Source organism: Populus nigra, chromosome 11, assembly GCF_951802175.1.
Source record: "Populus nigra chromosome 11, ddPopNigr1.1, whole genome shotgun sequence".
NCBI lineage: Eukaryota > Viridiplantae > Streptophyta > Magnoliopsida > Malpighiales > Salicaceae > Populus > Populus nigra.
The window spans coordinates 5,650,359-5,676,438 of NC_084862.1; the positions used below are offsets into that span (position 1 = coordinate 5,650,359).

Consider the following 26,080-nt stretch of genomic DNA (forward strand, 5'->3'; position numbering starts at 1 on the left):
ACTTTCTATGAAATGTCACATTTCTCACTAGCGACTTCTTAAATGTTATGTTTTTATATTACAACATGTACAAAACAGTGCTTTTTTGCCAAAAACTTGTTTCGCTAATTTGTTCTTAAATATACTGTTATAACCCCATTTTTAACAACAATATCAAGGAAACCATCACCGACAATCCAACAATGGCGGGACTGTGGAGGTTCCAATCCTGCCAAAACAAAAGGTCTTAAAATTCTATCCTTATCAAGGAAGGATAAGCAGCGAGAGGGAATGCCTATAAAGGGCACGGGAGGGAGTTCACAAGGAGAGGGGGGAAAAAGCAAACAGATGGCAGAGGGGAGAACAGATGAGAAAACAAAAGAGAAGAAAGGGAGGAAAACAGAGGAAAAACCAAAGAGTGTGATAGAGACAGAGAGAAATAGAAGAACAACAACAGACAGAGAAGCGAGATAGAAGGAGAGGAGGGTCATCGCAGGGGCGCCACCCGCCAGTCTCCATCGCCATCCGCTTTGCTCCCAGTAGCTGCTCGCTCAGGTAAGTTTGTTTTCCCCCCCTCCCTAAATTTTAATTACCATGTTGCTGTAGCAGGCGTTCATGAACAGTTCACGAACGCCTGCAGGTTAAAGAAATAAAGAGAAAAGGATGGAAACTGGGTTATTGGCTTGGGCCAGTAACCGGGTTTGAACCTGCTGGGTCTAGCCCGGCCTGTACGGATGGGCTAGACTGAGCCCAGTAAATTAAAAAAGAGTGGGCCAGGTTTGGGTATCAAGCCCATCCAGCACAAGCTACTTTCTCATGTATTTTATTTCCCTTTTATTTTTGTTTTGATATTTTGACAAACAAGCTACTTTTTTTATATGAAAAAATTTCAAAAATATTTGGGGATTTTCATTTATTTATTTATAATCCCTTTATGTGTTGTTTTCTTTCTTTCTTTCTTTCTTTCTTTGCATATTGTTTTTCTATGTTGCATGTTCAATCTACAGACTATTACTGTTAAATATAAATCTGGTATGTAATGCATTTTTTCCTTCTTGTCTAAAAAGAGTAAATAACAAAAAGGTAAAAAAAAAAAGAGAAAGGCATAAAAAATATTGTTTCTTCTTCAATTAAAAATCCAAATCTTGCGAACTTATTCACGAGCACTAAAATTAGGAATATCGTGTCTTTTGGGTTTGTGCAATATTTACCAGCGTTAAAGATAAAAATATTTATAGGTAAATGTTTACTAATGCGAAAGTCAGGAACATTATAGAAAGAACAAAAAAAGAAAAAGAGAAAAACAAACTTTTAGCAATTTAAGACAAAACCAAAAATGCAACTTGCCTTATGTAGGACACAAGGTAGGACACTTAAGGGGGTGATAACATCTTTTCTTTTACGTAACCAATATTGTACCATAGAATCTAAATATTTCTAAATACAAAAAACAAACAACTCAATGTTCATAGTTACATATTACATAGTGTACAACTTGTGTTTGTACTATTTGTTTTTATATTTTAAAAATATTTTAAAAAATAATTTGGCTTAATTTTTCTGATTTAGGTTCAATTTGATTTGGCTCAATTTTTTTGATTTAGGGTTATAAAACCGCGTCGGTCAGTTTTTTAAAAATTTTAATTGATTTTTTTTACGGTTCAGTTTTTTCGGTTATTTTTTTTTCAGTTTTCTAAGTTTAATTGGTTTTTCAGTTTTTTTTTCATTCCCAATCATAATAATTTTAAAATATAAAAAGAATAATGATAACAGTTACCCGTTAATATTAAAATAAAAAAAGAAAAAAAAAAGGGAGGTTTGGGCAGCGTATCCACCTTTTATTTAATATTTACGAACCCAAAATGAATAAAACCTGAGAGATTAGCTTTGAACTAGATAAAAAAAGGAGACTATGCTGCTTTTTATGGTGGTTATTTTGGCTCAAAATCCAGCATATATCTTTTATGCTAATACTAAAAAAATCATTAAAATCTTGACGCTCTCATTCCTAGATTTGAACTCTTGGACGATCTTAATTCTCAACTAGCAGGTCAGGTGGCCTCAACTAGAGGAGGGTCATCGCAGGGGCGCCACCCGCCAGTCTCCATCGCCATCCGTTTTGCTCCCAGTAGCTGCTCGCTCAGGTAAGTTTGTTTCCCCCCCCTCCCTAAATTTTAATTACCATGTTGCTGTAGCAGGCGTTCGTGAACAGTTCACGAACGCCTGCAGGTTAAAGAAATAAAGAGAAAAGGAAGGAAACTGGGTTACTGGCTTGGGCCAGTAACCGGGTTTGAACCTGCTGGGTCTAGCCCAGCCTGTACGGATGGGCTAGACTGAGCCTAGTAAATGGTAAAAGAGTGGGCTGGGTCTTAACCTCAAGCCCATTCAGCTCAAGCTACTTTTGATCTCATGTATTTTTTTTTTGTTTTGATATTTTCACAATCAAGCTCTTTTTAAATATAAAAACAAATTCAAAAATATTTAAAAATCTTTATTGATTTATTTATGATTCCTTTGCGTATTGTTTTTTTTTCTTTCTTTGCATATTGTTTTTCTAAGTTACATGTTCAATCTACATACTATTATTGTTAAATACAAATATATTATGCAATTTATCTTTTTCTTCTTGTCTAAAAAGAGTAAATAAAAAAAAGGCAAACAAAAAGAGAAAGATATAAAAAAAAATTGTTTCTTCAATTAAAAATCCAAATCTTGTGCACTTATTTACTAATATTAGAGTCAAGAATATCGTGCTTTTTGAGTTTGTACAATATTTATCAACGTCAAAGTTAAAAATATTTGGAGGTAAATGTTCACTAATGCAAAAGTCAGGAACATTATAGGAAAAACAAAAAAAAGAGAAAAATAAACTTTTAGCAATTTAAGACAAAACCAACAATGCAACCTGTTTTAGGTAGGACGCTTAAGAGATGATAACATCTTTTCTTTTGCGTAACCAGTCTCGTATCATAAAATTTCTGTTGACCAGTTAAGGTTCTTAGTGACTATAATACTAGATGACGACTCCTTAAATAAAATCTTTTCCCTTAAAAGAATAAAATGTCATATATCTGTTTTTTTTTCCAATAAAGTTTTTTAAAAGTCATTGCGATGTCTGGGTGTGACATACAATGTTTTTTTTTAATAAAAAATTATTCCCACTCATGAAAACTAAATTTGGTGAGTTTGGACTCAAGAAGGTCCTTGTGACCTGAATTCTAGACTTCTCAATAGTCAAGGTCTCTGCTTTTAGGATTGATTTTTCTATATTTGTTTAGTACAATGAAATGATTTTATTACTCTTTTAAAAAATACTTTTTGTCAAGATTTTTTTTTTTTATCTTTTAAATATATTTCGCACTTAAATTACGCTTACATTCTTAAAAGTAAAATCACTTTAAACTTATATAAAGGGGCATATTCATCTTTGTTTAAATAGTAAAGTAACCGAATTACCCTTAAAATGAAAAAACAATTAAGGTTGGTCTCAAGGTCGTTTTAGTCTTTTTATTATGTTTTTTTATTTTAAAGTTTACTCAATGATTGTTTGATAATTTTTAAAAATTAAATATTATATAACAAAAAAGTTATTGACATGTACAACACATATATAACCACGTGCGAGGTATTCAATCATCAAAATCTTTTATTTACGATGATGTTTCGAGTGATGCATCATCTTTTTTATTCTTATAAAGTGCGTGATTATTGGGTGTCAATGATTTTTTTATTTTTCTCTATATCATTTTCTCTCTCTCCTGCCCTATTAATTCATGCTAATCATTTCAAAAATGGTTTCTTGTACTCTAATTTGTATTTCTATCCTTTAAATTAACTCATATTTACTAGAGTTATGGTAGAATCACTATAATGTGAGTCGATAGTTGTTACATGGTAGAAACTTTAGGCTTATGGGGACGACACGTGGAAACTTTGATAGAGATGTCATTTCACATCGAAGGACGTAAGGTGTACCTAACGATTCAATATGTTTTGAAAATAAAGCTTGAGAACACCAATAACAATGGACTGACTGTATTTTTTTTAGTGTAGAAAAATAGAAGCCAACAAAAACCTGAAATGAGGAAAAAGAAATTAAAACATCTAGGGCTCCGATATCATCACAAAATACAAGACTGAAGAAAAAAGTTTTTCACATTTTTTATCAAAACAACTATATAAGACTCGTATATACAATAAAAAAGAGCAAAAAAAAAAATAATAATTAAAAAACCGATTAAACTAAGAAATAACAAAAAAAGCTAAATTGTGAAAACAAATCGATTATACCAATTAAATTTTTTAAAAATTAACTGGTTTGATTTTAGTTTTATAAGTATAAAATCAAAAAAACTGAACTGAACCCAAACTGAAAAACCTAAAAAAAAACGAGCCAAAATTGAAAAAACCGAGTCAAACCGGTTTGAACCGGGTTTTGTCCTAAAAATTAAACTGAATCGAACTGAAATCGGTCGGTTTGAACCAGTTTTGATTTGGTTTCAGTTTTTTTTTTTTTTTTTTAATTTTGGTTTGATTATTTTTTTTATAAAAACCAAACCGAATCGAAAATGATCACTCATAATATATAGTATCATACTTAGAATTACAAGGAAAATAAATATAATTAGTCATAAAAACCATGATGACCTATAATTAATTATAATACAAGATTACAATAGTAAATATAAAAATAGTTACCCATAATCGATACAAGATTATAATAAAAATATAAAAACTTAATATAATCTAATATTACCTAACGGGAATATTTTATTAAAATGTCTTTATCTTTATATATTCTCATGTTATCATGAATAGAAGTTGTGACTGCACCTTTCTTTACACATCAACCCACTCAAAAATGACACCCAGCCAATCAAAATTAAAAATATGTTTTAAATTGCAATTAAAATATTGTTTATTTAAAATTTAAATTGTTTTATTTAGAATTAATTTTATTTAGTATTTTTAGATTTTTTTTATATATTAATATTAAAAATAAATTTTAAATAATAAATAAATATTACTTTAATATATTTCTAAATAAAAAATATTTTAAAAAATAATAATTACCCTTACCGGAGTAAAAAAAGCTCATTACCTATAAAGGAAGTTTCTTGTATAAGACATTCTATGTTAAAAAAATATTAGTAGCAAATATCATGAGGATGTTATTTAAAATTAATAATTTATAGGAATTTGATGAATTTGAAGTTCTTCAGCCAATCATTTAAGTTTTTTCCCCGAAAATCTTAAGCATTAATGTTTTACTTCATTGACTTAATGAAAATTTTCCAAAATTATTATCAAGATGAATTTCTTGTTCTTTTGGGCCTAGCTGAAGTAAGCACTTTGTTTTCTGCATGTATTTATGGTATTATTAAAAAATAATATCAAAAAATAATGTTTAGAATTATATCATTTTTTTTCTCAATCATTTTTTTATTAGGTTTTTTTTTTGTTTTTTATTTAAAAATTATAATTCAATTTTATAAAATTAATGCTTGATAAATTATGAAATGATATTTAGAATTATGAACATGGAAGGCGATGAAAAAAAAAAATTAAAAAAACATGGAATACAATATAGAAAAAAGGCACGAATCATCATAAAGTTTTTTTAAAAAAATTAAAATTTAATCATTAGATTTGTTGTTTTATTTCAGTTAGTATTTATTATAGGGGACTCTTATAATATTAAAAATAATTTTTTAATATTGAGTTGATACAAAATTTGATAAAATATAATTCAATTTTATTAATTCAAACTAATTAAAATTTTAAGGATATAATCCGAAACAAATATTCTACTTTAGTTTCTTCTTCTGAAAAATAACATATTTATCTTAATTTCCTACTTAATCATTAATTTGAATCAACAAATTTATTATTATATATAATTCTATATCTATTTTACTGAACTAAGTTATAAACTTTTCAGTCTACTGTTAAATTGTTTTTGTTTAATGGTAAAATAAAGTTAACAACACACCCACAAGAAAAAAATGTTTCATCCCAATCATAGCATGAAAGAATCAAACTAGTATATATAACACTACAACATTATCCAGTTTTACCGACGGACCAATTTCGTCGGTGACAGTAATGAAATCCGTCGGTGAAAATAATACCGACGGACTCACCGACGTACCACGTCCGTCGGTAAAACGGTCGTCGGTAAATCCCATTTCCGTCGCTAATACTGTCGCAAATAAAAAAAACCACCTACCGATGGAAACACCGACGGTTTACAGACGGATACGCCCGCGCCAAAAAAAAGTTTCCCGCGGGAACATTACCGATGGAATAAATTCGTCGGTAATTTCAAGGGTAATTACCGACGGCATTACCGACGGCAAATCTGTCGGTAATTATGGCATGACTGGTAATTTTGTTGCAACTCTCTGTGTAACCGACGGATTATATCCGTCGGTGATGCCGTCGGTAATGATGGCATGGATGGTAATTGTTCGGCAACTCTCTGTTAAATACCGACGGATAGTATCCGTCGGTATATCCGTCGGTAGTTATTTAAAATATATATAAAAAATAATTTATTAATTGTAAAAAACCTTAATAAACAAATAGAAATGCATTAAACATTAATAATGTAAAAGTAATGTTAAATAATATTCATTACAAATTTAATGTGTTTAAAAAGCAAAATTAAACTAGAATAGCGGCGGAGCTGGAGGAGGAGGCGGAGGAGGAGGAGGAGGCTGGTTGTTCCCGGGACCATACGACCAAAAAGAAGCTGCACAAGTATCGTCACCCATCTTTGATCTCATCTCCATGACTATTTGACGGAGCTCATCATAATTCGTCGAGAGTTGTTGATATTGTTGTTTCAACGCAATGAACTCCTCAGACTGGGTGTTCGATACTGATGGAGAGCTTCCAACAGTTGAGACACTACGAGTCGACCGCAAGTTGTCAGCCGTAGTGTTGGAGAGCCCGTAGACCCTATTTTTATCGGGTCCACCAGACGATCCCGCCTCCATCCACAAATCTGGATCGAAATCTGGATGGGTCGACGGATTGTCCCCATATCTCTCCCTCAACCGGCTATTATAGGTCTCCTGAAAATTCCATCGGTAAAAAAATCATCAAATGCAATTCAAGATGCAATTCAAGAAAATAATAACTTACAAAATAAAATGAATGAACGAACATACCACGAAGTGCTGAGCACGGTTGTCCACGAACTGCTGCACCCCCTTTTGGCGGTCTTGACTCCGCACATGCGTCTCTAGAAACAGCTCCATTGGACTCGGTTCACGTCCAAGAGACGCAGCCTGTAAGGAAAAAATAGGTTGAAAGTTAAATATATTATAAGGAACGACAAATTAATTAACGATATATTTCATTAAAATTAATCTTACCATCCGCTTTGCATGTGCGCTGAATGGGACGGATCCGCTAGTGTGCGTGGTCACCGAACCATAAATTTGCCGGTTCCGGTTGTCGGCGCCAGACTGTGAGCGCCGTGAGAACCGCTCTGAGGTCACGTGCTCAATATATGCCGTCCATATTTCCCCCGAGATGAATGGCGGTTTGAATTCCTGCCAAACCGCCACCTCATTCCATCCTTCAAGACCGTTATCCCTCGCATGTCTTTTTGATTTTTTTTGGGTGTCATACCAAAAATCACGCAACCTACTTCCATAGTAACAAATTAGAATTTAAAACATAAAATTATAAAACAAAAATAAATATTATTTTCGATGTTACCTAGTTGCCGCGTGATTCTCCCATACCCTCCTCACAACATTGTTGTCCGCCCTATCCCACTCAAATTTGTTCTGTGTATATAAATAATTCATATAAAATAAAAATAGTACAAGATATAAAATTATAAAAATTATTTATTAAAAATTAACACCGACCTGAAATCGCTTAAACCATGCATCAATATTAGGTTTCCACTCAGGATGTTTGGAAACCTGGCTCCATTGAAACAATGGAATCTCCATCGACGATTTAAACGCCAATGTTATAGTCCTTGCAGCCTCAATGTTTGTGAACCTGAAATTAAATAAAAGTAGTAATTAATATTAATTAGTTGTTCATAAATTATGTTATAAGTATATAAAAAAAAACTAAAACCTAAACAAACTTACATTGAGAGGTCATCTTTCCATTGTGCCTGGTACTTGCGGGTGAATTGACCCCGCTGTGAAGGCACACCGCTTCTGCGCTGTGAAACCGCGCTAGAAGAGGCAGCATCACAAGTTGGCGTAGATTCCTCGCTGTGATCAGCACCTAAGGATACGTCCTCCTCGCTGCTAGAAGAACTAGCTGCAACCGTCTTCTGACGACGTGCTGTAGATTTCATTCTACGCATCTACACAAATGTATACGAATAATTACATAATTAACTTCGATTATTTAAAAAAAAAATTCAACAGAGTCTCCCTTGTACTGGGGGGTCCCAAGTTGTCGACAAAATCATATTACACTTCCAATTTTATTTCACATCCCGATCCAATCATCCTGGATCTCAACCCAACTCATCATCATCAACACAACATTTTATTCAATAACATCATATAGAATTACAACTATGAACATTCATTGTTAAATTGGTACTAACATTAGATTTAAGTCATACAAATATCCTAAATTAAGATAAACTAATTAAATGCAATTCTATATATATAAATTAACATTTTTAAAATAAATCAACAATAACAATTATATTTATAAATTAACATTTTTAACATAAATTCAACAATAACAATTATAGCAATACAAACAATAATATCCTAAATTAAGATAAACTAATTAAATGCAATTCTATATATATAAATTAACATTTTTAAAATAAATCAACAATAACAATTATATATATAAATTAACATTTTTAACATAAAATTCAACAATAACAATTATAGCAATACAAACAATAATATCAAAACTAAAAAACTAAAATTAATAAATAAAATTAAAAAACTAAAAAACTAAAAAACACTACACAACACACAACATAAACACAAAACAAACAATACACAAAACTAAAAAACATTATATCAATTCAAAATAAATTTGGGAATAAAAAATGCTTACCTTAATAATGTGTTGAATTTAAGATTTTATCTACAAACAATATACAAAACAAAGAACACCAAAAAAAATAATCATAATTAAAATAAAAAAAATAAAAAGATAAAGAAAAAAAAATACATACCTTTTAAAACTACCACCAAAACAATAAAATCCTTCTAAAAGCTAAATATAAATGAGAGAAGAAGAGCAAGGGAGAAGAGAAAGGGAGAAGAGGAGAAGAGGAGAAGAGAAAGGGAGAAGAGGAGAAGAGGAGAAAATGAACAAAGTGGGGGGATGGGCGGTATATAAAGCAATATTTCCGTCGGAAATTCCGTCGGAAATTAATTGAAATTCGCACCAAAAAGTTTGGAAATCCCACCAAACTTTTCGATCCGTCGGCAAATCCGTCGGAAATTCCGTCGGTACGGGTGCAGACGGACACGTGTCACACATGCGTGATCCGTCAGTAATGCCGTCGGTACTGGACGTCGGAAAGTCCGTCGGTAATCGTGCAGACGGACACTTGTCAGACATGGGACAACCCGTCGGTGATTCCGTCGGTATTGGACGTCGGAAATGCCATCGGAAATCCGTCGGAAATCCGTCGGAAATCCGTCGGTGAATGTGGCAAAATCCTGTAATTTGTTTTGCAACTCTCTGTGAAATACCGACGGATTATATTCCGTCGGTAAATCCGTCGGTGAATGTGGCAAAATCCTGTAATTTGTTTTGCAACTCTCTGTGAAATACCGACGGTTTATATTCCGTCTACAAGAAACGGATATTGTGACCACGTACAAGATATAAGAAACTTGAGTGCTCGTGTTGAGAATAATGGAGAGTTTGGGATGGGTGTTTGGCTGCAGTTTGGGAGGGGAGCTGTAGTTTGGGAGGGGAGAGGTGGGATGAGAAAGAAGAAGAAGGAGAAACAGAGGAAGAGAGTGTCGGCAGATAGGTGCATATAATGGTTTTTTCCGACGGAATCACCGACGGACTCCTTCCGTCTGTGATTCCGTCGGTGATGCCGTCGGTGACAGCGCCACGTCACTGTACGACTATCTCAGTTTGAATCCCTCGGTACTTTCCGTCGGTAAAATCGCCTGACGTCACCACGCCGTTGCATATTTCCAGACGAACTGTATACCCCGTCGGCGAAACCGTCAGTATATACCGACGGAATTGTTCCGTCGGTATATACCGACAGATTTTGAGACGGAATTATTTTGGTTTGATTATTTTTTTTATAAAAACCAAACCGAATCGAAAATGATCACCCCTAATATATAGTATCAAACTTAGAATTACAAAGAAAATAAATATAATTAGTCATAAAAACCATGATGACCTATAATTAATTATAATACAAGATTACAATAGTAAATATAAAAATAGTTACCCATAATCGATACAAGATTATAATAAAAATATAAAAACTTAATATAATCTAATATTACCTAACGGGAATATTTTATTAAAATGTCTTTATCTTTATATATTCTCATGTTATCATGAATAGAAGTTGTGACTGCACCTTTCTTTACACATCAACCCACTCAGAAATGACACCCAGCCAATCAAAATTAAAAATATGTTTTAAATTGCAATTAAAATATTGTTTATTTAAAACTTTTCAGTCTACTGTTAAATTGTTTTTGTTTAATGGTAAAATAAAGTTAACAACACACCCACAAGAAAAAAATGTTTCATCCCAATCATAGCATGAAAGAATCAAACTAGTATATATAATATAACACCTAATGGAATGTCCATAGAAATATAGGTTTGTCCAATTGTGCTATGCTCCTCATGAACCGAAGGAACAAACCCTAATGCGCCATTTTGCTGGGAAACTACTCTTCAAGATAATCAAGAGCAGTGCTCCAATTTATGTTAACGATTTTGATTAAAAACCTTATTATCAAGAACAGCGTTAATTTGGATGTGAAATAGGATTCGGAGTAGCATGTAATTGAGGGCAAACGGCATCAGCCGAAAGAACGAAGCCCAAAACCTAGCAGCCTAGCGGTATGCTGGGATGCCCTCTTCATCGTGCTACAAAAGGAAGGGACTGAAAACATGCAAGGTAGCTGTCTAATTTGCCGTGCGAGTGTGGGACAATCTTTTTGACAGTAATTATCGAAAGCCCCACCAGCAGAGGTTGCGGTCAGGCTTTCTGTCAAGTCGGTGTCCAACGAGGGTAGGATTATCATTAAGAGAGCTTGGTTGCTAGCGATTGGCTTCACAAATTATTGCAATCAGGCTGTTGCTTAGTTGTCTTGCTCACTCCTGTATTGTTGATTTCGAAATCTTGGCTAGTACATCCAGAGAGGGATCGCCATGGCCTGAAGTTCATCTTTCATCTGTGTAGACCCTACAAAAACTATGGCTGAGAATATAGCTCAAAACTCATGAAAAATTAACTACGGCTCTTCTTTTAGCCCACAATTTGATGCGTGGTTGACTAAACTTTCTCATGCGACATGGATCACGTCGTTCCTTTTACGACAAGAACGGTGAGAAAGGCCAAATTAATGTTTCCTCGAGTTGATGATTCTTCAAAGAAAGAAGACACTTACGCTTTGATTTTCCTTAGAATTTTGTTCTTATCAAAAATAAATATGTGGCTTGCTTGATAGAGAACGAGTTCATTGGACATGGTTAAGTTTGGATGAGAACCCATCTTATATTTACCTTCTATCAATGGAAATCTCATGAGTGTAACTTGTTGTTGTTGACCGTTTCTCATAAAATTGTTATCAACGACTCTCTAACTCTCCTTTACACTTATAAACTATTAAAGTGGTCCACTCTAAAGATCTAACCTTTATATTTATAAGCTCTTAAAGTAGTTCACTTTAAGGATGTAATATTCACAAGCTCTTAAAGTGATTCACTTGTAATTACCGCATGATATACTAAATATGTGGGACATATAGCCATTAAAGCTTGATGGAAGTTTTGACTATTTACTGTTATTTGATCCCCATACTCACTTACTCAATTTCCTTAAGTTTTACACCATCTATATAGAGTGAGTAGAGTTTAAAAGTGCCAAAAATATATATAAAGGAGAGTAGTAAATACGTGAGGAGCATCAATAGCTAAAAGTACTGTTTCCTTGTCATTAAACCTTATGATTCTGTTATAAATATATTTATTTCGCACCATAGAATCGTTAATTAAGTTTTACAGTTCTTTGAATTTCAAATTATCTTATAGTAAAGACAGGATACATGCATAGCCTTGTGAAGATTTGTGAATATCTAAGATAGGATTTGTCACTTCTGGTAAAGAAAATTAATGTTATTGGCCACTCATTAAGTGGATGACTCCAAACTCTATATATGTCTTTTCATTATCTTCATTTTATATGATTTTTATCTACAATAAATTTTAATTTTATGATAGTTTGTCTTAATTATCTCCATTTTATATAGTATTTATTTTAATTTATATGTAGAAATAAATAAATTCATGAAATCATGTGCTTTGAAGTGAAATTTCAGTATTCATTCCCTGAATTCTAGTTATACAACATCCCTAATTGGATTGAGAATTAAGATAGTGAGGAAGACAATTAAATGAGAAAATCTACCTAGATCCGGTTGACTTGTGTACATGTTTTGGAATCCGGTTGACAATTAAAGAAAAAAGACACTTACGCTTTGATTTTCCTTAGAATTTTGTTCTTATCAAAAATAAATATGTGTCTTGCTTGTTAGAGAACGAGTTCATTGGACATGGTTAAGTTGGATGAGAACCCATCCGATATTTACCTTCTATCTATGGAAATCTCATGAGTGTAACTTGTTTTTGTTGACTGTTTCTCGTAAAACCGTTATAAACGATTCTCTAACTCTCCTTTACACTTATAAATTATTAAAGTGGTCAACTCTAAAGGTTGTAATTTTTATATTTTTGAGCTCTTAAAGTGGTTCACTTGTAAGTACTCCATGATATACTAAATATGTGGGATATATAGCCATTAAAGTTTGATGAAAGTTTTGACTATAAATACTGTTATTTGATTCCCATATTCACTTACTTAATTCTCTTAAGTTTTACACCATATGTATAGAGTAAGTAGAGTTTGGCAGTGTCAAATATATATAAAAGAAAGCAACAAATATGTGAGGAATATCAATGGTTGGAGGTACTGTTTCCTTGTCATTAAGTCTTGTGATTATGTTATAAATATATTTATTCCGCATCATATAATCGTTTATTAAGTTTTACAGTTCTTTGACTTTATGTTATCAAATTATCTGAGACAGGATACATGCATAGCCTTGTGAAGATTTGTGAATATCTAAGATAGGATTTGTCACTTCTGGTAAAGAAAGTTAATGTTATTGGCCACTAATTAAATGGATGACTGCAAAATCTATACACATAGTGGGAATTGATTTTAGAAGGGTTCTTAAATCATAGGATAGTTACATTCCAAGTTCTATATATGCCATTTCATTATCTTCATTTTATATGATTTTTATCTACAATAACTTTTAATTTTATGATAGTTTATCTTAATTATCTCCATTTTATATAGTATTTATTTTAATTTATATGTAGAAAGAAATAAATTCATGAAATCATGGGCTTTGAAGTGAAATTTCAGTATTCATTCCCAGAATTCTAGCTATATAACATCCCTAACTGGATTGAGAATTAAGATAGTGAGGAAGACAATTAAATGAGAAAATCTACCTTGAAGAGATCTGGTTGACTTGCATACATGTTTTGGAAAAAAAAAGAGGGAAATTAAATTTTGTATTGTAAGAAGAAAGAAATTTCCTTGCCAAAAAAAAATTCTTTGTAAATCAGGTATAACTTTCGCTACATTTATCCAAGCTAACTACTTTTAGTGTCAAAAGAACTCTAAGAGGTAGTTCTATAACTTTTATATGTACGATTTTCTCAAAATAAATCTATCTCATAAAGAAAATAGCTTCACTTAGAACAAGTAGTCAATTACACATCCTGGTAGTCAATTATATTGATGTCACTAGCTCCAATCAGAATAAATAGTCAATTAAATATTTTGATAATCAATTACATTAACACCACTAGCTCCATTCAAGATAGCTAGTCAATTAAAGATCCTAACAGATAATTATATTAACATCACTAGCTCCACGCAGAATAGCTAGTCAATTAAATATCTTGCAATTAATTATATTGATGCCACCAGAGCAATCCATAATGACTAGTCAATTAAATATTCTATACCTTTAAGTGCTATATATATATATATATATATATATATATATATTTGTTCCAGGTGTTTCTGCAACTAGTTTAGTTTTCCTCCATGTCCTACTAAAAATAGAAGGCATAACATTCTAATTATAAAGAAAGCTAAAAACTTTATAAATGAGAAAAAATATTAATTTTCTCATTAAATGATATCACACACACATATATATTTTAGAATAATTTAGAAATTTATTCAATCAAGTCTCTACTTGACTTTTTCTATGTTTAGAATTGTAACCCTTGTATTAATCACATTCTAACTCTCAATTTCTAAAAGTTATTTACAATCAAATCATATTTGATTAAAAATTCTATTTTAATTTTTGACTAATGGTTTTTATATGTGTAACCCATTAGGTTTCTAAATAAGTTGTCATAAATATAGATCATAATTCTAAATAAAAAAAGATTAAATAAATTAAAATTTTAATTTATTATTAACTTAATAATTTATATTTGAAGATCAAGTATAATATATAGTTACCTGTCATGATCCCTTCAATATTAAGTAAGTCATAAGTGGTTTGAGTTAACTTTCTAGTAACCGATTTCTCAATATAATTATTATCCCTTTATCAATAATATTTTAATTTAGACATTATAACCTAAAGTATGTCTACTTTGTGAAATCATTTTTGTTCTCAATACTATAGTCATTGATTGTTTAAATAAGATTTCAAACTCTTTTTCAAATTTCATTCCATCTTAACCAATTAAGGATTTCACAATCAATACTGTTTGAGAATAAATAAACTTTTTCAATAATTTACTTACGGTGATGAATTTTCTCTTGATTACTCAAACACCTTTATATTATATTATATCCAATATATGCCCAATTGTTACCCTTTATTAGGACAACATGTAGTTAGAATCAAACTATAACACTCCCTATATAAGATAACCTAGTGATCTCAAGTTCAAGAATCACTTACATAACTGCCACCTAACATTTCTATAAACATAGATGATCTCTCCATTTGAGTTTTTCATGTGTATCAGTTAAGTGTATATGTTATCTAACAAGCATCTACCATATTATTTTTAGTTTAGATATCCCCTATACTTCAGCTTATAAGAGTAATTGTTTCTTTTCATAAAGAAAGAAATATAATATGTATCATTCTCAATACCTTTAATTAATATTTAATCTTAAAAGAACATTGATCATAAGCATTTAAGAATAATGCTTTGATGTAAAAAGAATCTCATAATTATAACAACTTTGTAATTTTCTTTGCAAAATATTTTTGTCTCATAGATTTTATTTTAACTCTAGATTCATTAATGAAATATAAATGAATATTAAAAATAAAAATCTTTATTAATAATTAATAAATTTTACATGAATAAAATTTGTGCTACATAAAATTAATCAATTGACTATAGAGCATATTTATTAACTCAAAGATCAAACATAAAAGATGTAATAAAACTATAACTATATGACTAAATCAGCTTTCTTGTAACTCCCTGCTTGGTCAAATGATCTGCTACATAATTCCTCTCTCTATAAACATGTGTAAAATTCACAAAATAAAGCATACTACATGTATTTGAAATGTTATTGAACTCATACTGTAACTGTCATGGCAGCATAATATTGTTGCTATTAATCCAAGTAATGTTTGTCATTGTGTGAATTAGACTCACAATATTCTAGTCGATCTTTAGAAGAGTGTAAAAATAATTAATACTCAATTAAAAAGCTTTTCAAATCACCAAAACCTCATCTACAGTGGACTTTTTAATACCCATAGAATATGAGAGGATACAAAGAAAATTAACCTCCTGTTCTTTTAATATGCACACCACCAATTCTGGAAGGCTTAATTGCAACTAGTAGTAATCATCTAAGTGGTGCTCCAGTAGTAAAAGCTTGGGATCAAGAGGTTCGTTTTATCTGTGATCTCAGGTTCGAGCCCTGTGGTTGCTCATATAATGGTCACTGGAGGTTTATATGGTCGTTAACTTCAGGGTTCGTGGGATTAGTCGAGATGCGCGCAAGCTGGCCCGGACACCAACGTTAAACTAAAATTTTTTTTTGCAACTAGTAGCTTTATTCCATTATTTCTTGAGATATGTATCTATCATTCCAGTTCTTGAAGGCTTAATTGCAACTAGTAGCTTCTTTTTTTTAAAAAAAAATCATTATTAAAATTAAACTAATTGAAAAAAATAAAAGCAATAAATTTTAAAAAATACAAAATAAAAATAAAATTATAATAAACTAAGACACGCAAGTCACATCAAATGTCTTTCTTGATGCATCTCTTATACGTGAGAGCGAGGCCCCATAGAAGCCGGAGTGCTGATCAAATTCCAACCCACATCACACAAAATATATATACAAGAAGGATGACAACAAGAGAAGGAAATTAACATATACAGCACACTCACACAGAAGAGAATAATAAGTATCTCAAGATGTCTGATATTCTAATTAATACGGCTAAGAGATTTGGATTTAATGGTTTCGAGCACAAACCTGTTTTATACTTAAATCTCGGCTCTGAAACTCACCGCCGAGGACACCGCAGGGGGGATGCTTTGTTGATTACTGAAAACGTTGTCTGGATCAATATATGTCTTGACTTCAACCAACCTATCGTAGTTTCTCAAGAAGTACTTTTCTCCCCAAACCCGAGCAACCTCGACAGCATCTCTTGTTGGAACCATACTGGTTTTGTCGTGAAGCAACTCCATCACTCCAAGGTCGAAGTCCATATAATTGATATAAGCAGCCCTCGGACCGAAGGACACAAAGGGTGTCATTGCATTATAAAATTCTCTTATCCAGTTAATGTAGTCGTTGCTTTTGTTGTCATCTCTCTCTTTCCATTCCACCAGGTACTGAATTGTGAAAAGGTTACCCTCTCTGTGAGGGAAGGCAATGGCATCGCTGCTTATATTGTGCATAATCCCTCCGTAAGGGTCCAAGATGACATACCCTTTAGGCTCCTTTTCAAGTATGTCTAGAGCTGTTCTTATGCCCTCGAATGAAATATTTCTCTTCACATAGTCTGATTTGGCCTTGAAGTAGTTCTTCTCTTCTGTATACCGATTTTTCAAGTCGGACACTAAGCTTCCATCACTTAAGCCAGAGAAGAATAGGATTGATTCTATCCAAGTCATTTCTTTGCAATCTTCTGTTTCAATACCCAGCTCAGGAAAAACTTGATTTAGGATAGATACAGCTTCATTTCTCGGACCAAGATAAAACCCTTTAAATGTAGCCGATATTCCTCTAGTTTTTGTCCCTGGCAGACCGGCTCCCACAAAGCATGACAAGTAAAAATCTCCATCCATGCTGGGTGCTACCCCTTGCCAACCATTCACTAACTCGGCTACTTGGTATTTTGTGCCAGGTCTGGAGACTATAAAACCAGTGACAACTTCGGGCACTTTCAGCAACCTTATTTTCCAAGCATAAATAATGCCCCATGCACCTCCTCCGCCACCTCTAATAGCCCAAAACACATCCTCTCCCATGGCTTTTCTGTCTAACAAACATCCATTGGCATCGATAAGAAGGGCATCAACCACATTATCTGCTGCAAGTCCATACTTTCTAGACAATAGCCCAAATCCACCTCCTCCAATATGACCACCTACTCCAACAGTCGGACATGATCCAGCTGAGAACCCATGAATGCTGCTTGCCTCAGAAATAGCTGAGTAAGTCTCACCAAGGGTTGCACCTCCTTCCACCCATGCCGTTTCTGTCTCCAAATGCACTGAAACTTTGTTCAGATTCATCATGTCTACAATCACAAAAGGAGCTCTATCATTAGCTACTGATGAAGTCCCCTCGTAGCTGTGCCCACCACACCTTACCCTTATTTCTAACAACCCTTCCCTACAACACATCACACTCTTGACTAACTCATCTAAACTCCCAGGTAGGATAATGGCTAATGGCTTGGCAATTGTTGGTTCTGTGAAGCGAAGGTTTTGAATGGAGAAATCAAGGATCTTATAGTATGTTTTTGAGTCGTCATCTTTTTTTGTGCTAGGCAACGTAGTGAAGTTGTTTATGTCATGTGTAGTTAAGCAAGATGTAATTTGGTCCTCTGGTGCACATAGAGATGGAAATACAAGAGCAAAGGACATTAAGAGAAACAGAGGAGATGGGTATTTCATCAAGTTAGCCATGGTTGTTTAGAGCCTTAACCTCGGGAGAGAAGGTTGGTTTTGGAGTGGTGGAAAAATGGGTTATATTGAAAAACTGGAGAATCATATCACACGTTGCGGACAAAAAGATGGATAAATCAAAGTTAAGAGCATATAAGTGGCCGGCAATTCATTTAGCAGTCGCCTAACTTAGTAAAGAGGTACTCTCCCTCCAATATTTAATTGCCTCAAAACTACCATTGAAAGGTGACAAAAGCCACATACAACAATTTGCATGAGATACCATATAGGTATAGAGAGAGAGAGAGAGAGAGAGAGAGAGAGAGAGAGAGAGAGAGAGAGTATGGAAATAAATTAACTTGACCATGATTGTACATGAATATAATAAGCGAGAACAACTTGGTAAAGATAGTAGAGCTATATAGGCAAGACAAATATAAACATCCAAGGCCTGCCTTTGTTTGATCGGGTGTTTATGACTCATATTTCTTCTGACGTATATTAATTATAGCTAGATGGAAAGCATGCACAAACTGTTGGCCTTTAGTTATTTCTGTATCTATTTTTTAGAGATCCATGGTGTTTCCATAAGCCGAAGGATAAAGTGGCTGTACCATTTCAGAAAAGACAGTAGTCCATAGAAAATTTACTTTGTTTTGGTGTTGTTCTAACTTCGATTTGAATGCATGCATGCCGTAACTATATCCGGTGCGATTACTATAATTGATATGGAGTAATAACATGATTGGAAAATCTCAATTTATCCATTAATATATTATTCAATTATCAGTTGAATTCTATTCTTTTTTTTTTATATATATATTATTCGTTTTACCCAAATGCAAAGGCATTAGAGAATGTCTTGCAACCCCTCCTTCCCTTCCTTTCCATTCATTTCTAGATATGTATTTTATCAAAAAACTATTTTAATCTAAAAATTTAAACTGTTGGGTGAGATTTTAAGATATAATTTATATTATTATCTAATACCCCCACTTAAGTGAAAACTCTTTAGATTTGAAACTTACACAGGTTCACACTACCTTGTGCTTAATTTTTATATAATAAATAAGGATGGTGAGATTTAAACTCATGACCACTTGATCAACAAAGTTTTGATACCATATTAAAGAATCATCTCAACCTAAAAGTTTAAACTGTTAAATGAGATTTCAAGATATAATTTATATTATTATCTAACATACTTATTTTTTTTTATTTAATTTGCATGTGATCATTAAGTGTTTGGGATTAAAATGTAAAATAAGAATTAATCTACTATGAAAAACAATTTGAGAATGAAATCATGGTACATTTTCCCACCATTCTAAAGACAAAATTTATACTATTTGATGGTAAATTTTTTTATTTAAAATAGTTTGGAGTTTATTTTCACACCTTGAATAGAAACACTATTAGGTCATATTCTCTTAATTATGAGTAACAACAATCGAGAGGTGATATTGTTTAATGTCAATTATGTTTAGGATAAAATTGATAAAAATCAAAACAGATGAGATTCAATGCTTAACGGGATGATATTTTAAGGACTAAATTAAGGCTTGTCCTTAAATGATTGACATGCCATGATTGCATGACATCGTAAGCCTTTGAAAAATGTCTTGTTTTTGGATTAATTAAATCATCTAGTTTATCGTATTCTGTTTGCTTCAATTAAAAGGATTTTAAATTTTAAATTTTAAAGTTAAATGTTAAATTTAATGTTAACAATATGAACTCTAGGTACTGTTCTTATAACTTCAAACTTGTAGTTCCAAACTTCTAATAATATATTAGAAACAAATTAAAACTTGTAAAGAAATCAAATAATCTAAATGCTTTGAATAAAAAAATAACTTTACAAGTTAGGATTAAGAAACTTAAATTCATTGGATAATTATTTATTTGATTGCAAACACACATTGAAATTTCTTAACATGAAAACATTGCTTTATAACCCTTTCATATACTCTCGATAATTATTCAAAAAAAAATTCCAATCCTTTTCCAAATCTAGACAATCTCAAACTTCTCCTCTTGAAAAAAAAGGGAAAAAATTAAGTTCATTGCTCATAAATCAACTACTCCTTCAAGTAGGGTTTTATCCTTCACCTCAAAGTCTAAGTCTAAAAAAACTCCTCATGCTAGTTTGAAAGTTCAAGTATCTTTCCCGTCAACAAAAGTTCCTTCCACTTCAAAGCTTATTATTTCAACCTTCTTGCTATGACCATGAAGATGCTCATATTAGTAAAGCTTCTTCTTACAATTCTAACCTTCCAACATTTAAGGATTCTTTACCATTAAAGGACTTTGATCAATTTGGACAAGTTAGATGCTTATATACATCTTTTTCTCTTAATTGATGTTATTTTAATTATATTAACACTATACTATAATGTTCTATAAGAGTAGACTTTGTTATACAGCTTTTTTTTAATTAATCAACTCTTTAAATTTGGGTCTTCAAAATAGTGATTGAGTATATTATATGTTGAAGCTTAAACTTGTATGTAGTATGACTAGAAATCATGTGTCATTAAGCGTGTTAACTTTGAGATTTATATATGTTCATCATTAATATCTATCACCCCTCTCACTATTCTACCTTTTATAAATCTCTTGAAGTTTGCACACTTATCTATAGTATGACTAGAAATCATGTGCCATCTACATAATCCTTCAAGGTCATAAGATTTATCAACCACAATAAATCTTAACACTTGACTTTCTATCAAAGAAACAACTTATTGCTTATAATAGTTACAAAACTAACCTTCTAAGGCAAAACATTAATATTGTTAGCAAGAATCATCATATTCATAGATAACGTGTTAATTAAAGAATAAGGATTTTTATCAACTCTTATTGTTTTATTTTTATCAGGAAACCTAATATGCTTTAATTTTAATAAATATTGAATTACATTTCTAAATATCATATAGTTTTTAGTTGAATAACCAACTACTCTATGGCATTTGCAATAAGATTTTCCCTTCAACTCTTCATCAGTCATTTGTTTATGTTTCACTTTGAATTTAACTCTTTTATTAGTCAATAACCAATCAATTAGCTTGGTTTTTATAAAATGAGTAATGTCTTTTCTTATTTGATCTTAAAGATTTCAAAGCTCAAACATTTTTTTTAGTCCATGCTTCATAAATTATAGGTTCACCAAATTCTGCTATATCCACACACACACACACACACACACACACACACACACACACACACACACACACACACACACACATATTTCCTCAAATTTGTTTCTTAGTTCCACCATTAATCCTGTTGAGCAATCATAATAAATTCATTTTATAGAATCTTAGCTAAACATTTTCCTCTTACTTCTATAAATCTATCTAAATATTGTTTGAGTTTCTATAGGATACTATTTTAATTTAACTAAATCAATCAACACAAATTATGGTTATGTCTTAAAGAAATGAGCTTGGAATATGGTTTGCATATCATTCTTATTATGAACTAAATTTGGTAATAGATTTATGTACCGAGTAAAAGCACTCTCAATTAAAAAAGTTAGGGATAGTCTTAACTTAAAAAATTCATAATTAGATGTTTTTTTTACACTAGTAGATGAATCTTATTATATGTTCTATAACATATATAATTCTCTAGCCACTAAACAATGTGAAGTTTGAGAATTTGAAATTGTTATGGTAGATATTCTATCAATATATTCTGGATATGGTCTTTTATATATTAACCTATAGATTTGTTGAACTCTTGGCCCGTAGGCTTGTTTTACTATTCATATTATGTATCTTAGATCAACTCTTCTTAAGGGTTTGCTTATTTCTAAGTTATTTGGGATTGTTCTTTCGTCCTTATTTCTTGGTGGTGAATTCTTATAATTAATAAATTTAGCCTTTGAATTGCTTCCAACTTCCTCTATCACTAAAGCCTTCCTTGAATCATTCTTGGTTCAAATAAAGGGTTGTTCTTTGCGTTGGATTGTTTTAACCAACCTAACTCTTTTCTATTTTATTTAAGATCAATTTTCCTGAAGTTTGATTTCTTTCCCTCTTTTCCATCCAAATGATTCTTGACTTCAACTACTACTTGTTTTGAAATCTTATTGACTGTTTCTATCATAGTATGATTAAATTCAAAGATTACTTCATCATTTTCTTTTCTTATTTTAGCATTAAATTCAAAGATTACTTCATCATTTTCTTTTCTCATTTTAGCATCTAATTCGAATTGATATATTATAGTACCTTGATCATTCCTTTATAAGTTTTGCAATTGCCTTACTTCGTGTTCTAGATTTCTTTCACCATTTTATCTCTCTCTAATGTTTGACTCTAAAATGAAATGAGTAATCTTTCTTTTTTTACTATAATCTCATTATAATGATCATCAATCATTTTCATCTTTAGTTTATGTTTTTATTCAATTTCTTCATAAAGAAGCCTATATCTTTCTTTTAAGTATTTTGTTAGCTTTTTGCACACTTTATTCAAAGCGCACATGTCTCTCTTCTACATTTATGAACCTGTGTTCCTCTCCTTCATTTCCTATTGTTACCATTGGAAGGACTTATATATTTCATTCTTCAACGGGGACATCCACCAATTCTTTTTTTTTTCTTCTAAATTTTTAAAGAAACAAATCTGACATTCATATTGTTGTCATTCATATTGTTGTTGCCAATTATTTTGGGTTCTTTGATGCCTGCCTCAATTAAGAAGACTTTGAATTTCAAAGTTAGATGTTAAATTTAATGTTAAATAATTTAAAATTAAAAAATTGTTATTATAACTCCAGACTTATAGTTCGATACTTGTAATGATGTATTGAAATCTTTATGGTCTTTTAATATAAAGAAAACAAATTAAAACTTTAGAGCAATCAAATAATCTAAATGCTTTAATTGTAAAAGATAATTTAACAACTCAAGATTAAGGAACATATATTTATTGAATGATTCTTCAAATGATTAAAAAGACACACTGGAATTCCTTAATAGAAAAACATGAATTGATATATATTTGGTATTTTCTGGTTTTTTTGTAATGAAAACTACAAGATTATTAGATTATAATGGAAACTGCAAACCTATTATTACAAGCCTATTGATTATCGCCTACAAAATATCAACCTATAAGTTACATGCCTATTGATTATAGCCTATGAGATTACAAGCCTACTTATAAATATGTTTTAAAGATCTTAAAACTTAGTTCAATTGCATAGCAATTATTGTTGTTGATTTGTTGAGTTGTTGTTATTCTTCCTTCAACCTTGGCTTTTATAGGAAATGTCATGGATAATCACTGTTAACCACTCACTTCTTTCATCACTCCTCACTTTAAGGATGCATGATTGAAACTACCCATCTTCATTATCTCATGCATTTTAGTAAGTTTTTTTTATACAAGTCTAGATCATGTGTTTCCCAAAGTTTGTCTTTCCAAACTTCATGACTCCTATATATTCAACTCATAACCAATTGTTGTTTCTTTTCTTATTTCAATATGAAATATATATTTATCAAATTTGGCCTATATCTAGTCTTTCTTCCTTATTATTTGACCCAAACTACTTCTCTTATTAATTTATTGTGTCAGGTTGTTATAATTAATAGGAGAATATATATATATATATGCGCGCGCTCGTATCTTCATTGTGACGAGCACCGCCACCCCTTAATAATGATATCTATCATCAGCAATCCTAAAAGCAATTCAGCAATGCCGACCACCGCCGTGGCCTATCGACGTGAACAAACATTTAACTTGTATGTCGAGACTAGTCGCCAAGGGCATTGACTGCTTTAATGTTCATTTGCTTTGGTCGGAAAAGAATTCAATATTGTAATGAAAAGAAGAGTGATCAGTGCTCCTTTTGATAAGAAAATCGCCTGTGCTCGTGGTTCGATCCAAAACTTTCTACCAATAATGAGAAGCGTGGCAAAAAACATATCTAATAGAGGTCAACTGTTAGCTAAACATAGGATTCACCATGACAACGAAAGATAGTGACAAAAATGTAGAAATAAACATGTAGAGTTTGTCATCATCTTAAAAGAAAGTTCAGAACGATTAATTAATAACTTAAATACATAAAAGGTACAAAAATTCCCTCAATAATTAATTTTATTTATCTACTAAATTATAAACCTTGAATCTAAACAACTTGGGGGCCAACTATGTGGATCCGTTCTCTTGTTTTGATCTTATCTTGTTTAAGATGATAAATATATGGCCATTACTAGATATAGATGAAACAAATTCTGTTACTCCGGCATCTATGATAGAATTTATTAATTCAGGGTGGATTCCTTCTCTATAGTCTATACATTTTTCTACTCACTACGATGTTCAGCAACATTCCTGATTTCAGAGTTTGAGTTTTATTTAAAATCATGGTTAATAGGTATATATACGGTAAAATTAAAAGTGGGATGTATTTATTTTTTTGAATTAAAACTTTATTGAAATTTAATCTCCAGCATAAACTCTTTAACATGAAAAATAATATGATTTAAATAAATTATGGATGATTAAAAAATTTATCTCTAAAAAACTTTGGTTGGCATGTTTTGAAAAAAACTAATACCCTCTAAAAGCTTTTATTCCACATAGAAAACAAACAAACTATAATTTCTAGTATTGTATTCTTACAAGTTGTTTGTAACCAGTTCTGTATTGTAATTAAGCTTATTTACATTGTTTGGTTTGAATTCAATTTATAAATAAGTTGAATTCATATATTTAGAAGAGATAAAATTCAATTTATTTTGTTTTCTATATTACCTTCATTTTATTTATTCAAAGGTCTAAAAAAGAAGAGGGCTAGATTAATATTTTGAAAAAGTTAGTTTTAATATTAAATTTCTTCTCTTTGAAATTATAAATCAGAGAGGCAGACCTCTAATTTACTTTTATAGTATTTTTAGAGATTGAATTTCAATTCTTAACACTTGAGAGGATTCTAAGAATAAGATTTCATTAAAATCTCTTCATTGAATTCAATTCAATTCAGATGATTCCATGATTTATGCAAGTTGCATGATTTGTTTAATTTGCAAAATTACTATGTTTTTATACTTTTTCTTAATTATAAACTAAACAACTATGCTTCCTCGTTTATTATAATAATTATTTGTAATTTTTGTACAACATTAATTTATTTCTTGAAACGGGCTTTTAGCCTGACATGTATTCTATTTGTAAACTAACTCTACCTCTTTTGCACGAATCTGAACAGCATTCCAGATTTCCAGAAGATAGAAAAATTTATGCATTAGCTTTGGGAAAAAACCGTCAAGAATCCTTCTCCTGGGCGGCATATCCAGGCTTTGCGTCCTAGTCTTCGGAGTCCGCCCCAAAATGACAGGCCTTTCTCAGGCAGCCACTGAAGGATGTTTCTGATACTCCAATTTTTTGTGCTCAAGCTAGCTTCAACGGCAAAAGGAACTTCGAACACCACTTGATAACTTATCAAATTAATTTATAATGGCCTTACCATCTTTGTGAAACCCTGCTCGGTTTTCAGTAATTAGGAACATTGGACTGCAGGCTATAGATTTAGCATCAACACACTAGCATCAATCCTTCTGAAAACACCATTGATTTTATTAGAGGTTCAAATGGCATTTTAAAATGACCAAATAAATAGGTTTCAATTATTTGTATAA

The 26,080-nt window shown here is 31.4% G+C and overlaps 1 protein-coding gene and 1 long non-coding RNA gene across 3 annotated transcripts; one reads left to right on the forward strand and one right to left on the reverse strand.

The window, feature by feature from the left end:
* LOC133668028 (uncharacterized) lies at positions 1 to 26,080 on the forward strand. 2 transcript variants are annotated; one of them, XR_009833620.1, is made up of 2 exons: positions 1 to 534; positions 25,651 to 26,080. It is a non-coding gene; the product is annotated as an uncharacterized LOC133668028 (long non-coding RNA). The 2 variants fall into 2 exon arrangements; XR_009833621.1 differs by lacking the exon at positions 25,651 to 26,080 and adding an exon at positions 10,975 to 11,757.
* LOC133668384 (berberine bridge enzyme-like D-2) lies at positions 16,561 to 18,631 on the reverse strand. Its single transcript, XM_062088191.1, has one exon. It carries the CDS (start codon positions 18,433 to 18,435, stop codon positions 16,780 to 16,782), a length of 1,656 nt encoding a protein of 551 aa, XP_061944175.1. The 5' UTR covers positions 18,436 to 18,631; the 3' UTR covers positions 16,561 to 16,779.